Source organism: Corythoichthys intestinalis, chromosome 6 (genome assembly GCF_030265065.1).
Source record: "Corythoichthys intestinalis isolate RoL2023-P3 chromosome 6, ASM3026506v1, whole genome shotgun sequence".
Classification (NCBI taxonomy): Eukaryota; Metazoa; Chordata; class Actinopteri; order Syngnathiformes; family Syngnathidae; genus Corythoichthys; species Corythoichthys intestinalis.
The window spans coordinates 5,916,292-5,930,373 of NC_080400.1; the positions used below are offsets into that span (position 1 = coordinate 5,916,292).

At 40.5% G+C, this 14,082-nt stretch overlaps 1 protein-coding gene across 6 annotated transcripts in view; it reads left to right on the forward strand.

The window, feature by feature from the left end:
- Positions 1-14,082, forward strand: part of zgc:153184 (uncharacterized protein LOC751652 homolog) — a 36,183-nt gene that overhangs the window by 10,404 nt on the left and 11,697 nt on the right. Inside the window, exons 2-4 of one of the 6 annotated variants that reach the window (XM_057839004.1) lie at positions 3,237-3,303; positions 11,388-11,474; positions 12,759-12,818. In XM_057839004.1, the coding sequence (XP_057694987.1) occupies positions 3,262-3,303; positions 11,388-11,474; positions 12,759-12,818 (189 nt within the window). In that variant the 5' untranslated portion in view covers positions 3,237-3,261. Of the gene's footprint in view, positions 1-3,236; positions 3,304-3,767; positions 4,325-11,387; positions 11,475-11,855; positions 12,024-12,758; positions 12,819-12,850; positions 13,014-14,082 lie in introns of those variants that run through there. The other 5 variants (XM_057839006.1, XM_057839005.1, XM_057839007.1 and 2 more) reach the window with 5 other exon arrangements.

The window sequence follows — 14,082 nt, forward strand, 5'->3', positions numbered from 1 at the left end:
AACTACTTTTTAATTTAACTTAATATAACTTTTAATTGCAGTTTATGTTCCCAATTTTGTCAGTTTTGTTTTTCCAGCAAAATTTTCCGATACACCGATTAAACGGACGCAAGCATTATCTCAGCTGATGGCTACAGAAATCAAGATTAAATGATGGCATTTCATCTAAAATACACTTTAAAGGAGCAATATGTAAGATTGGTGGCCAAAAATGGTATTGCAACCAGGATCAAAATATTGATGCGCACAACGTTGTTACACTGATGTTGCATTCCATTCTGAAACTAGAAACTACAATTTCTGGAGAAATTACTCTGGGTCTTAGCTGTGTGGAGATACAGATTTTAGCCCCGCCCAGGTTGGTTTGGGGACATTTCGGAAACAATATTAGGTCACTTCCTGTTGATTTGGGGGCATTTGGGGGACATGTCCTAGTCATAACAGGTCATTGGTGGACATTTGGGGGGGTGTTTCCTGGTCATATCAGGTCATTTGGGGACAGTTGGGGGGCGTGTCCTAGTCATATCTGGTCATTTCCTGTTGATTTGGGGAGGCTTGTTTTTTGCCATTGAAAATGAATGGGTAATTTGGACGTCCATGGCCGTCAGTGGCATCGACTTACAATTGCTTCAATGGAATCCAAGTATATTGGCATCAATAGAAATTGACAAACATGGCCGTCAATGGCATTTACTTTGTTAAATGCCAAAATGAATGGGAAATTTGGACGTCTGTGGCCGTCAATGGCATCGACATACATATGCGTTAATGGAATCCAAGTACATTGGTATCAATAGATTTGTCATACATGGCGGTCAATGGCATCAATGCAATGTAAATTTTTATTGGAAATTCCATTGGAAGTGAATGGGAAATTTGAACGTTGCATCCCATTAGAAAATGAATGGGAAAATTTTTTGGCAAATTTCCGGGGAACCGTAAATTTTTTCCAAATTCTGATACAACTTTTATGCCCCTCACCATCCTGGAATTTTTGATGTCCAAATTATGTGTTTTGTTAAAAAAATGTCAGACGAGACACATTGTGAAATTTTTTTTTTTTTTGGAAAAATCGGTGAAAAATCGCCATTTATGGACGGACGGAAAATTTTTCGGGGTCTATCGAAAAATTCCCTGCGTCGCTTGAAAATTCCGGTCGTTTCGATATTCGAACAGGGCCGATTGGTTAAACGGTTCAGGCTGTGCGGCGCGCTGAAGTAATCCCATTCAAAAAAACAAACAAACAAAAAAAAAAAAACTGAATAACACTATTTGGGTCTTTTTCAAAGACCTGATAACTAGAAAATGCCATTTCAGGAGAATTTGCATACGTAGCTTTGATGTGCTGGTTGTTTTCGTACAAGCACATACATAAGTAGACGTACTTGTAGTAGAACACACAAAAGTACATATAGTTTTACTACAAGGACATGCAAGTGCACATACTTGTAGTACTAGTCCACGTGTTTGTAGAATATGTACTGTGCAAGTTCTTCTACTTGAAAAGATTAGAGAGGCCTGTAATTGTCGACATGGGTAAACTTCAACCATGAGAGACAGAATGTGGAGGAAAAAAAAACAGAAAATCACATTGTTTGATTTTTAAAGAATTTATTTCCAAATTATAGTGGAAAATAAGTATTTGGTCACCTACAAACAAGCAAGATTTCTGGCTGTCAAAGAGGTCTAACTTCTTCTAACGAGGTCTAACAAGGCTCCACTTGTTACTTGCATTAAAGGCACCTGTTTTAACTCATTATCAGTATAAAAGACACCTGTCCACAACCTCAGTCAGTCACACTCCAAACGCCACTATTGCCAAGACCAAAGAGCTGTCGAAGGACACCAGAGACAAAATTGAGGCTGGGATGACTGAATCTGCAATAGGTAAAACGCTTGGTGTAAAGAAATCAACTGTCGGAGCAATTATTAGAAAACGGAAGACATACAAGACCTCTGATAATCTCCCTCGATCTGGGGCTCCATGCAAGATCTCACCCCGTGGCGTCAAAATGATAACAAGAACGGTGAGCAAAAATCCCAGAACCACACGGGGGGACCTAGTGAATGACTTACAGAGAGCTGGGACCACAGTAACAAAGGCTACTGTCAGTAACACAATGCGCCGCCAGGGACTCAAATCCTGCACTGCCAGACGTGTCCCCCTGCTGAAGAAAGTACACGTCCAGGTCTGTCTGCGGTTCGCTAGAGAGCATTTGGATGATCCAGAAGAGGACAGGGAGAATATGTTATGGTCAGATGAAACCAAAATAGAACATTTTGGTAGAAACACAGGTTCTCGAGAAAGAATACTGAATTGCAGTCAAAGAACACCATACCCACTGTGAAGCATGGGGCTGGAAAGATCATGCTTTGGGGCTGTTTTTCTGCAAAGGGACTAGGACGACAGATCTACTTTAAACGAAAGAATGAATAGGGCCATATATCGAGAGATTTTGAGTGAAAATCTCCTTCCATCATTGAAGATGAGATGTGGCTGGGTCTTTCAGCATGACAATGATCCCAAACACACAGCCAGGGCAACAAAGGAGAGGCTTCGTAAGAAGCATTTCAAGGTCCTGGAGTGGCCTAGTCAGTCTCCAGATCTCAACCCCATAGAAAATCTGTGGAGGGAGTTGAAAGTCCGTGTTGCCCAACGACAGCCCCAAAACATCACTGCTCTAGAGGAGATCTGCATGGAGGAATGGGCCAAAATACCAGCGACAGTGTGTGAAAAGCTTGTGAAGGGTTACAGAAAACGTTTGGCCTCTGTTACTGCCAACAAAGGGTACATAACAAAGTATTGAGATGAACTTTTGGTATTGACCAAATACTTATTTTCCACCATGATTTGCAAATAAATTCTTTAAAAATCAAACAATGTGATTTTCGGGGGGGGGGGGGGTCCACATTCTGTCTCTCATGGTTGAGGTTTACACATGTTGGCAATTACAGGCCTCTCTAATATTTTCAAGTGGGAGAACTTGGACAATTAGCGGTTGACTAAATACTTATTTGCCCCACTGTATTTACAAAAAAACATTTGTATACTTTGGAGCGACTTATATATTAAATTATGAAATGGAGGACCCAACTAAAACGACATGCTCTATTTTCTTCATTTTATTGTTAGTTTTATTGTTATACAATCTTTGAAAGTAATTTGCAGTCGCCATTGTTGCTTAGGTCGCAATGTGCTCTGCGTATTAGTGAGCTCAACTGTGGTGTCTTTCCAGTTGGAGTCGATACCAGACGAAAATAATGAAGACAGACCAAGACAGAAGTGAAAATGGAACTGAAAATGTAGGAGGAATCACTAGCTGGTCACGTCACATGCGTCTGTCTTGTTTTATTCACTTCCATATTACAAGTGATTGACAAGCAATGTCATTCCTACATCACTTTATAAAACACCTGCCAAAATGGGACATTCAATGGATGGGTCATCCCTCTTATGCACATTATATCTGCATGCCAGTTGGTCAAACACAGATATGCAGTCATCGGGGATCCGTGCAGGTGTGACAACCCTGCATATAAGATTTTGTCAACAACTACTCATTTTACGCAGACAAAAACACTTGAATTTTTTTTTAACTTACACGTTACAGCATTCGTGGCAGGTGCATTCCATGCAGTTGTTGGTTATCCAAGTTGATCCGACAGCGTGCCATTTATTGCCCCCCTCATCGAAGCATTTTGTTGCACCTTCACAGGTAGAAAAAAAAACAATAAAAACACTGATATATGTATGTGAAAATTATAGATGAGGGTTGTCAAACTCATTTAGTTTTGCAGGCCACATTTTTGCCAAATAGATCTCACGTGGGCGGACACTTCTGTGAAGTTGACCGGCTAAAAAAATCAGTGTCTTATGTTTGTTCTGTCAAATTTTTTGACAGTTTTGTAGATATCCCATCATTAATTTGTAGTGATGACGACACGCAGCACCCCCCATCTACAGCCGAACAGAACTGCAATGGTGCCGTTCGTTTGTGCTACGTTTTTGCTCGTTTCGCTGTGAAAACTTACGTTCTGCTGCTACCGTTTTGGTTACTTCATGAACAAAAACGACAAATATGTATGGTGTTTACCTTCTTTGAGCGGTTTATGATAGCAACCACCATTTGACAATGGCAGTATAGCACATAGCAGTAAAGCCAATGACATGTATGTTCCCTAAAGAAGACAGAACATAATTGACATCAGTATATATTTGAAGGAACGTTACATGAGATTATTTCATGTAAACACACAATGATTTTTTTTTAGCTTTGGATGCACCTCCCGCTCATCTGATATTCCAGCCAATCAGGAAAAAAAGGTGGGACCAGGATGCAACTAAGGCTAGATTCATACTGCAGGTCTTAACGCACAATTCAGATTTTTTTTGTCATATCTGTTTTTTGCCGTGCCTGTTCAGACTGCCTTTGTCCATTGAGCCCGTTCAAGTATTATGCACGCGCACTAATTCGCAGTCCGACACGCACAGAGCAAACTGACCCGCATGTGCAGAGGCATAAAAAAAATAAAAATGATTACACATGCTGGCTGTACGTCATTCCAGGGTGATCATATTTTAATTTCCAAAAAGAGGACACAAATAACAGACATTAATAGGGGTGTAACGGTACACAAACATCTCGGTTCGGTACGTACCTCGGTTTTGAGGTCACGGTTCGGTACGTACCTCGGTTTTGAGGTCACGGTTCGGTTCATTTTCAGTACAGTAAGAAAACAAAATGCAAAATATAAATGTGCTAGTTGTTTATTACACACCTTTGTGCTTTCAACAATAGGAACATTAGCCTATACAATGCTAGAATTCTGCTCAAAAAGTAGCGGGTATTGGAGGAGGAGGGTTTTGTATTGAACACGGGGCCGTGTTGGTTATTATTATAGCGGAGAAGACAGCAGTAAATCAACAAAGACAAGTCAACTGTGCCCCGATCTACCACTCAAGAGATCTGATGGACTCAAAAAGTGGGTTGTGATTGCATATTAGTTTGAAAATCGACCAGATCCACCGTATTTTTACATGAGTAACTTCGGGCCCGATTCTAGCTACCGGTAGTAGTATTGATGCAGGAGGGTCGCGTCTCGCGTCAAATAATAAACTCTGCCGTTCTTTTCGCGTGTGTCGCGTTGAGCCGCTTCTGGGACGCGTCTAACACGCGGCCGCATCGTGACTGGTGTGCATTGGCTGATTGACTTTAACGCCCGCGTTTCACTGCGCTCTCGCGGCGGCCACATTGTCGCGCCGTTGACGTTTCTGGGTTATGCTGTCCTACTGTGTTGGTCTTCATTATTGTGGAGAGGATAATCTACACAAAGAAACTGTAACCCGATCGACTCACAGCCTCGAAAAGTAAGGGTTACATTACATTACGTCAGAAACTTGTTTGGTACGCCACCGTTCCGAACCGAGCACCACGTACCGAAACGGTTCAATACAAATTCATGTACCGTTACACCCTTAGACATTAATAATCCCCGTTTAGTCTTACAGTGGTATGAAAAAGTATCTGAACCTCCTGTAATTTCTGACATTTCTGAATAAAATAACCATCAAATTTGATCTGACCTTTGTGAAATCACACAGATGAAAAAACAGTGCTTTAACTAAGACCACCGAAACATTTATAGGTTTTCATATTTTAATGAGGATTGTATGCAAACAATGACAGGGGAAGAATTAAGTAAGTGAACCATCACATTTAATATTTTGTGCCCCCCCCCCCCCCCCCCCCATGGCAGCAATAACTTCAACTAGATGCTTCCTGTAGCTGCGGACCAGTCTTGCACATTGATCAGGACTAATCTTGGCCCATTCTTCTCTACAAAACTCCTGTAGGATGTCTGGCATGAATTCCTGTCTTTAGGTCACGCCACAGCATCTCAATGGGGTTCAAGTCTGGACTTTGACTTGGCCACACCAGAGGTGTATTTTGTTCTTCTGAAATCCTTCTGAAGTTGATTTACTTCAGATTTTTGGATCATTGTCTTGTTGCAGCATCCATCTTCTTTTTAGCTTCAACTGACTGACAGACGGCCTCAGGTTTTCCCGTAAAACTTTTGAATTCATTCTTCCATTAATGATTGCAAGTTGTCCAGGCCCTGAGGAAGCAAAACAGTCCCAAATCATGATTCTCCCTCCACCATGCTTCACGGTGGGGATGAGGTGTTGATGTTGGTGAGCTGTTCCATTTTTCCTCCACACATAACGTTGTGTATTACTCCAAAACAATTCAACTTTGGTTTCATTAGTCCACAATTTTATTTATTTATTTATTTTGATAAAACATCTGTGGAGTGTCTAAGTTCCCTTTTGTAAACATTGAACGAGCAACAACGGGTTTTTTTAGACAGCAGTGGCTTCCTCTGGGGAGTCCTCTCATGAACACCATTCTTGGCCATAGTTTGACATATAGTTGATGTGTGCACAGAGATATTGGACTGTGCCAGTGATTTCTGTAAGTCTTTAGCAGACACTCTAGTGTTCTTTTTTTACCTCTCTGAGTATTCTGTGCTGAATTCTTGGCATCATCATTGGTGGACGGCCAGTCCTTGGGAGAGAAGCAACAGTGCCAAACTCTCTCCATTTGTAGACTTCTCTGACTGTCTATTGATGAACATCCAGACTTTTAGAGATGGTTTTATATCCTTTCCCAGAATTATACAAATCAACAATCCTTGATCGCAAGTCTTCAGACAGCTCTTTTGACCGAGCCATGATGCACATCACACGATGCTTCTCATCAAGACATTTCTTACCAGGTGTGTGTTTTATAGTGGGCAGGGCAGCTTTAAACCACTCATCATTGACTGGGCACACACCTGACTTAAATTGTTTGGTAAAAATTGGTTTCAATTGCTGTTTAAGTCTCCTTAGGCAGAGGGTTCACTTACTTATTTTTCCCCCTTCTGTCATTGTTTGCATGCTATCCTCATTAAAATATGAAAACCTATAAATGTTTGGTTGGTTTTACTTAAAGCAGACACTGTATTTTCATCTGTGTGATTTTGAAAAAAAGATCAGATCACATTTGATGGTGATTTTATGCAGAAATGTGAAATTCCAAAAGGTTCAGATACTTTTTCATACTACTGTATATTCAAAGTTTATATGGATTACTAGAACGCATGCACACACTGTGCGTGCAACACACACACACATAAACCTTATGCACAGTTTGCCCCGACTCAGCCATGTAAGCAATCCTGAAATATTGCTTATTTGGCGCACAGAAAGAAAACCGAGCATTATCAGGCATATCCTTATCTTCATTTTATTTTTTGATGACTTTGGTAAAGCCCGCCTCCTGCGTAAAATCCTAGTTCAAGCTAGCCGCTAATGCTAATACACAGCTACATCACTCGGAAAAACACGAAAAAATCGGATTCATGCATTAAGACCTGCTAAACTTAGCCTATGACTACGTTCAGACTGCAGGCATACTGTATCCGATTCTAAATCGGATTCCTTAAATCTGATTTTTAGGGCTGACTGTTCACATTATTTTTAGCAAGTGTCCAAATCTGATCTGAGCCTGTTCAGACTGGGCCACAATATTGACACACCTGACAGGTTGCTGTGGCAACCAAGGTGCCAGGCAGCGTCGAGATAAATCACGGACAATCAAAACCCATCTGGGCTGTTCAGACTGAGAAGAATCTGGTCCAGATCTGATATGAAACTACCTGCCGAATGTGGTTTAAATTTAAAAAATAAACTTACCATTGGTATAGCACGTGTCCAAGAAGCTTGGGTGACAAACGATTAAAGTGAGGACAAATGGAGTTTACCGCTGAAACGAAATATGCCACTGCCTCAAGGGTGTTTTCGTTTTGGTCACCAGATTGGACAGTATGTTTGTCAGCGATTGATTCTTGTTTTAAGTGAAAACAAGAATCAAAGTTCCAACTTGCCGAAATGAATCTTGCACTGTCAATATTTGCATTGTGGTTGTAAAACATTAACATAAAAGGTCCAGGACTCATGTTTGCTGTGATAGGCTTCAGCACCCTCATGAGGAGAAGGAAGATGAATTAATATACATACTAGAGTCTTTTTTTTGTTGTTGTTGTTAAAATAGGGTGCCATTCGTACTTCCTGATTGATTCCGGGGCGGTGGAAGCGTCCCCTCCGCCCTTCCCTGAGGGCTGGTTAACACGTTGGCTGCCGTTGACTATGATAGACGTCCAATAATGTGGCTCTTTTAATCTTTCTGCTGTGAATTTCAATGAGTTGTCACTAGCAGTCGTCCAATCCATTTGAACTGGAAGTGTGGTAGCGATAGAACAAATGTTCATTTGCAACCCTCCCACTTCAAATGCATTCACGGGGGGATGAGGGTGGCCCTTTTGCCGGAGCTGCAGGGGGAGCAGGTAGCCGCACTCACCCCACCCCCCCACCCCCTGAATTGGCTGGGACAGTGCCGGGGCCCTGGGGCGGCCCCTGCGTAGCATTTCCACTTTTCTGCAGTACTGTCACATGTCTGAGTGGGATCACGCATGACTGGTAGAGAGATCGTCAGTGCCAGGATTAGCAATCAGTTCACGTAGAACAGGATGTTAACATATCCACACCTACAGGTGATTTACATAACACTGTGTTCCCCATCTCACATTGCTGAATTGTGAACACTCCACCCCACGTGATCACGTCTCTTTTGACTCACCTTCCCTCCACTTTTCATCGGTTATCAGGCCACCCACATGGTGTCCTTGGGTAAATATAATTAACTGCTGATAGCAACATTAAGTTAGCACAGGCCTGTAGTATTGTATGTCTATTGTATGTGTTGTTTGTTCTTTTCCTCTTCTGTCTGCTTCCTTCCTTTCTGTCCCCTCATAAGCCCCTTCCTGTTCGCTGCTTTCTCCTAATAAATAAAACACAATGAAGTACATCAAACTCCCATGTGCTACATTAAAACTGTTCAGACCGTAAGGACACCCAGATTCCTCTTCTCTGTGTCTAAGTAGCTGAACAGGACAGGTCAAACAAACAAACAAATACATAACAAAACAAACAAAATACATATTTAAAAAATTGAAGATCTTTCGGGAACACTTTGACAGTGGTGTCATAAGACATCGTCATAATTATGACATGACACTGTCATGAGCATTAATGAAAGCTTATGACAGATGTCATTAAGTTCCATCTGGCAAATTATGTCACTTTTTGATGGGTGTAAAAGATGCAGACTGGACATAAATGGAGTTAGTGACCAAAAAAAAATTGAGAGCATCTCATTATTTCACAAATATGGAAATCTTTCATTTTGAGGCTCATCAACTTCATATAATAATCAAAAGAAGGATTTCTACTAGCTTCCATCTAAGGTAAAATCATTAATGTAAAGCACATAGCAGCTAATTTAGCCTGATTAGCCGCACTGCAAAACGACTTGGTTCTCATACTAATACTATGACTTTAATGTAGTAATATTACAACTTTAAATACTACAATTTTCTCCTAGTAATACTACAAATTAAATCTCTTAGTACTGTTTTTTTCTTTTTTTTCTCTGACCCTAGTACAGGGATACACAACCACCGGCCAGGGACCGGTACCGGTCCGTGGTACATTTGCTACCGGCCCGCGGAGAAATAATAAATTTATCAATTTGTTAACGACCGCAATCTAGCCTGTGCGTCTTGACATACGACTAATCAGAGTACAGAGCGCATGCGTAATACTTGAATGGTCTCAATGGACAAAGGCAGTCTGAACGGGCACGCCAAAAATACGGATGTGACAAAAAAATCGGATTTGTGCATTAAGACCTGTTGTATAGGGTGACCAAATTTTGATTTCCAAAGAAGAGGACACTCACCCCGGCCTCAAGATACTTGAATTTTACTCGAAGTTCACTCAAAGATGCCTATATCACTTTAATATATTTAAAGTGTGCCCCCTCACTCTGGATGGAAAAATGCAGTTTGAAAAAAAAAAAAAAATATATATATATATATATATATATGTATATATATATATATATATATATGTATATATATATGTATATATGTATATATATATATATATATATGTATATATGTATATATATATATGTGTATATATATATATATATATATATATATATGTATGTATATATATATGTATGTAGAATGCAGACCCATGGAAATGTAGTCCAGTCAATACACATACACACAGTAGGCTATGTGCCAACTAAACATTTTTATAAATTACTATCACGACAATTGTCCTTGACGAATTGTTATTCCCATTCAATTGATATTCTCATTCAATGTTCTAGATTGCACACAAACAATAACCGAAATAAACTGACAAACCATTCAACCAGCATGTTTCCAAACATAGCAGTTCAAAACTTCGTTTCCCTTAATGCCTAGCGTGGTTTAGCTTACTAATAGCTAGCTGAGGCAAAAATCAAACTTTGCTATAAAAGTTTACAATCATCGGCAGCGCAATGATGTGACACCAAACGGGATTTTACAGTCAAAGCTCTGACAGAAGTCAACAGTTGCCATCATATACGTATTTATCGTATAAAACTTAATAACTAGGCAGGCGTTGTGGCCAAATCGTCAACCCAGTACATGGCGGTAATGCCTCATGACAGGGGTAAACTGTCAACAAAAACAAGAAGAACTACTCCTTCCCTCCCTACTACTAGGAGCCATGTAATCGCAGCCAGGCGTTGCCACCCAGCAGCCGGAGGGATTCTGTTCGAATTGGTCCCGTGAAAAATCATAAAAACCGGACATTTTTATGAATTCATAAAACCCGCCCGGACGACGAGGATACTACGTGAAAGTAGGACTCGTCCGGGCAAAAGAGAACGTTTGGTCACCCTACTGTAGTATGAACCTAGCCTAAGTGGCTAGAATCATCAAATAATTGGACGCCCCTCATTGTCAATGATATCACCACTCAAACTGGCTAGTACAATTTCCCATGCTTTCCTTTTGTAGATAATCTCCATTACAGGCTGGACTTTTTAGTATTTTCCAGATGTGCTCTGGCCCATCCTGGGGCTTTTTCCCAGGCCTGTCCGGCCCCCTACAAATAGTTTTCCAGCAAATTCCCACTAGAGCGCCACATACATGCAACCATTTGCTAAATATGGCCAGACGTTAAAAAGGTCCACCATGAGAAAGACAACATGTTCCGCTTTCCGGAGCGAACGGTCAGAATGTTGGACAGGAAAGTGTTAAAACGTTAGCTGGGGTGTGTAGCGGTTGAGGGCGTCGACGGCCGACGCTCTGATGTCATGTGTTTGGGTGGCGGTGGTGAGCTCATGCTGAGAACATTAGTGGGGGAACAATTTTTAGAATCGGTCATTGGTCTTAAAAGCCCTTCATTTAACACGAACCTTTCTTTCTTTTTGCCCAACAAGGATTATCCGTCCAAGCTATCTGTGGCAGAGCTGGCGGGCAGGTTCAAAGGTCATATACTCCCCATGATGCCTGTTGTACATGATGAGGCAGGTTGACAATATTTTGCTTGTATGTCAGTTGTCAATGGCAGCCAGTGAAAAATCATATTATTTATTTAGTCTAACTATGAAAGATAAATTACATGAATGCAGCACTGAATGTCTAACATTGTTCTCGTGCTACATCAATACTATTTGAAACAAAGAACAAAAATGTACACACACAAAAAAAAAACGTTATTTACACCATTTATTTCCCACATAAAGCATTCCAAATTAACATAATTCGCACAAAAATGGTGCGCTAATATACTTACCTTAATATGTATGGCAAAATTCCGCTAGCTAGCCGAGCAAGCTAATAACAGCCAACGTTGTGAAAAACTTTTTATTTACATGTTTTGATAACGTACAAAACGTCTAACATTGTTTTATTGCTGCACGAGGAATACAGTCATGCCACGATTGTAAACAAAAAAAGCTTACATTGTTTATGACGTTAATTTCCTTATACAGCAGCACAGGAAGGGTTAGCTAACATAGTTAGCTTTTTTAGCAAAAATTCGGTGACATAGTATGCTTACAAACGCTAATGTCGTGAGTAACTCGTTTTAACACGTGTTGTATAGCATTTACATCTACGAAAAATTTGGTAATTTACTGTGCGAACACTTCGTAGATTACTAAAGATCACACATTTAGCTCAAATAGCCAGTGTGCATAGCGTGCTAACAAATGGTAACGTCGTTAATAACTCGTTTTCAACATGTTTTGTAATAGTTTTAATGTTTTCTACGGCATTTACATCCAGGAAAAACACGTGAACTTGTCTGTAAACACTTTACTGTCTCCTAAAGATTACAAAGTTAACAAATAGCCACTTAATGTGCATAGCGTGCTAACATGCTAACGTTGTTAATAACTCGTTTTAACATGTTTTGTACAGCATTTACATCCAGGAAAAACGCGTGAATTTGTGTGAGAACATTATATAGTCTACTAAATATCACACATTTAGCACTTTTAGCCACGGAACATGCCATACAAATGCCTTGTCGTGAATAAGTCGTATGTTTTGTACGTTTGCATTCACAAAAACACCCAAACCTATTTTCTAACTCTATATAATATACCAAACATAACACATATAGCACAAATAGTCATTTAATTTAAAGTCTTGTTACTCCACATTGATAGATTACACCAAGCAAACAGACGCATGGCAAAAATTTACCACTAGGTGGTGCTAAAGGTCCACGTAACAACCCAAATGAAAACATTGCTGGTACTTAACAATGTTTGGGGTTTTAACGATGGCGTTTTGTTTTCTAGATGGACTCAAGTCCCGTCAAAATCCGGACCAAGAGCTCCTCCATTATCGAGAGACTTCAGGTATTACTGGAGTTACTTTAGTTTTCAGATGACTTGAGGATTGGTTTTGGACGGATTAACGGGCTACTAATGGGATGAGGGCCAACGGGGTTTCCAGAGAGCCTGTAAATCGGTACCATTGTCACACGTTGCTCCTAGGCAGCCATGGGACAAAAGGGCTGCCGATTCTCCCTATTTTTCTTTTCACCTGTGCAGGTAGGAAGCACGTAGTTGTTGTAGTAATATAGTTTTGTCTTTAGATATTATTAAGTCGAATCAGTGGCATTGATGACGATAAAAATCCAATCTATATGGACTGGGAACATTCTTTTTATTTATGGATTATTATAATTATTATATGGAGCTTTGCATTGCAAAGGGCCAGATAGTCAAATTCTATTTTATGTATTTATTTTTTTGAATGGTTTATCTTCAGCGCGCCATGCAATCCGAACCGTTTGACCGATCGGCACCGTTCGAATATCGAAACGACCAGAATTTTTGAGTGACGCAGGGACTTTTTCGAAGGACCCCCAAATTTTTTTTCATTCGCCCGTTAATGTAATGTAAGTCTAAATTTCCCATTCATTTCCATAGGCATTTGCTTTCCATTGACGCCCAAGTACACAGATGCCATTGACGGTCATGTACGTCAATTCCATTAATGCCAATGTTCTTAGACTCCATTGATGCATATTTAAGTCAGTGCCATTGACGGCCACAGATGTCCAAATTTCCCATTTATTTTCAATGGCATTTACATTGCACTGATTCCTATGTACACAGATGCCAATGAGGGCTATGCACGTTAATACCAGTGACGGCCATGTAAGTCGATTCTATTGATGCCAGTGTACTCGGATTCCTTTGACACATATGTAAGTCGATGCCCATTGACGGCCATAGACCTCCAGATTTCCCATTCATTTTCAATAGCAAAAAAACGCAATGTCCCCAAATCAACAGGAAATTACCAAATATCAATAGGACATGTCCCCCAGATGTCCCCAAATGACCTGATATGACAAGGACCTGTCCCCCAAATGACCCGATATGACCAGTACATGTCCCCCAAATGACCTGATATGAGCAGGACATGTCCCCCAAATGGCCCCAAATGATCTGATATGACCGGGACATGTCCCCCAATTGACCTGATATGACCAGGATATGTCCCCACAAATTTCCCCAAATCACCGAGAACCTGTTGACCTGACCTGACATTGTCCCCAAAATGACCTGATATGACCAGGACATGTCGCCCAACTGTCCCCAAATGACCTGA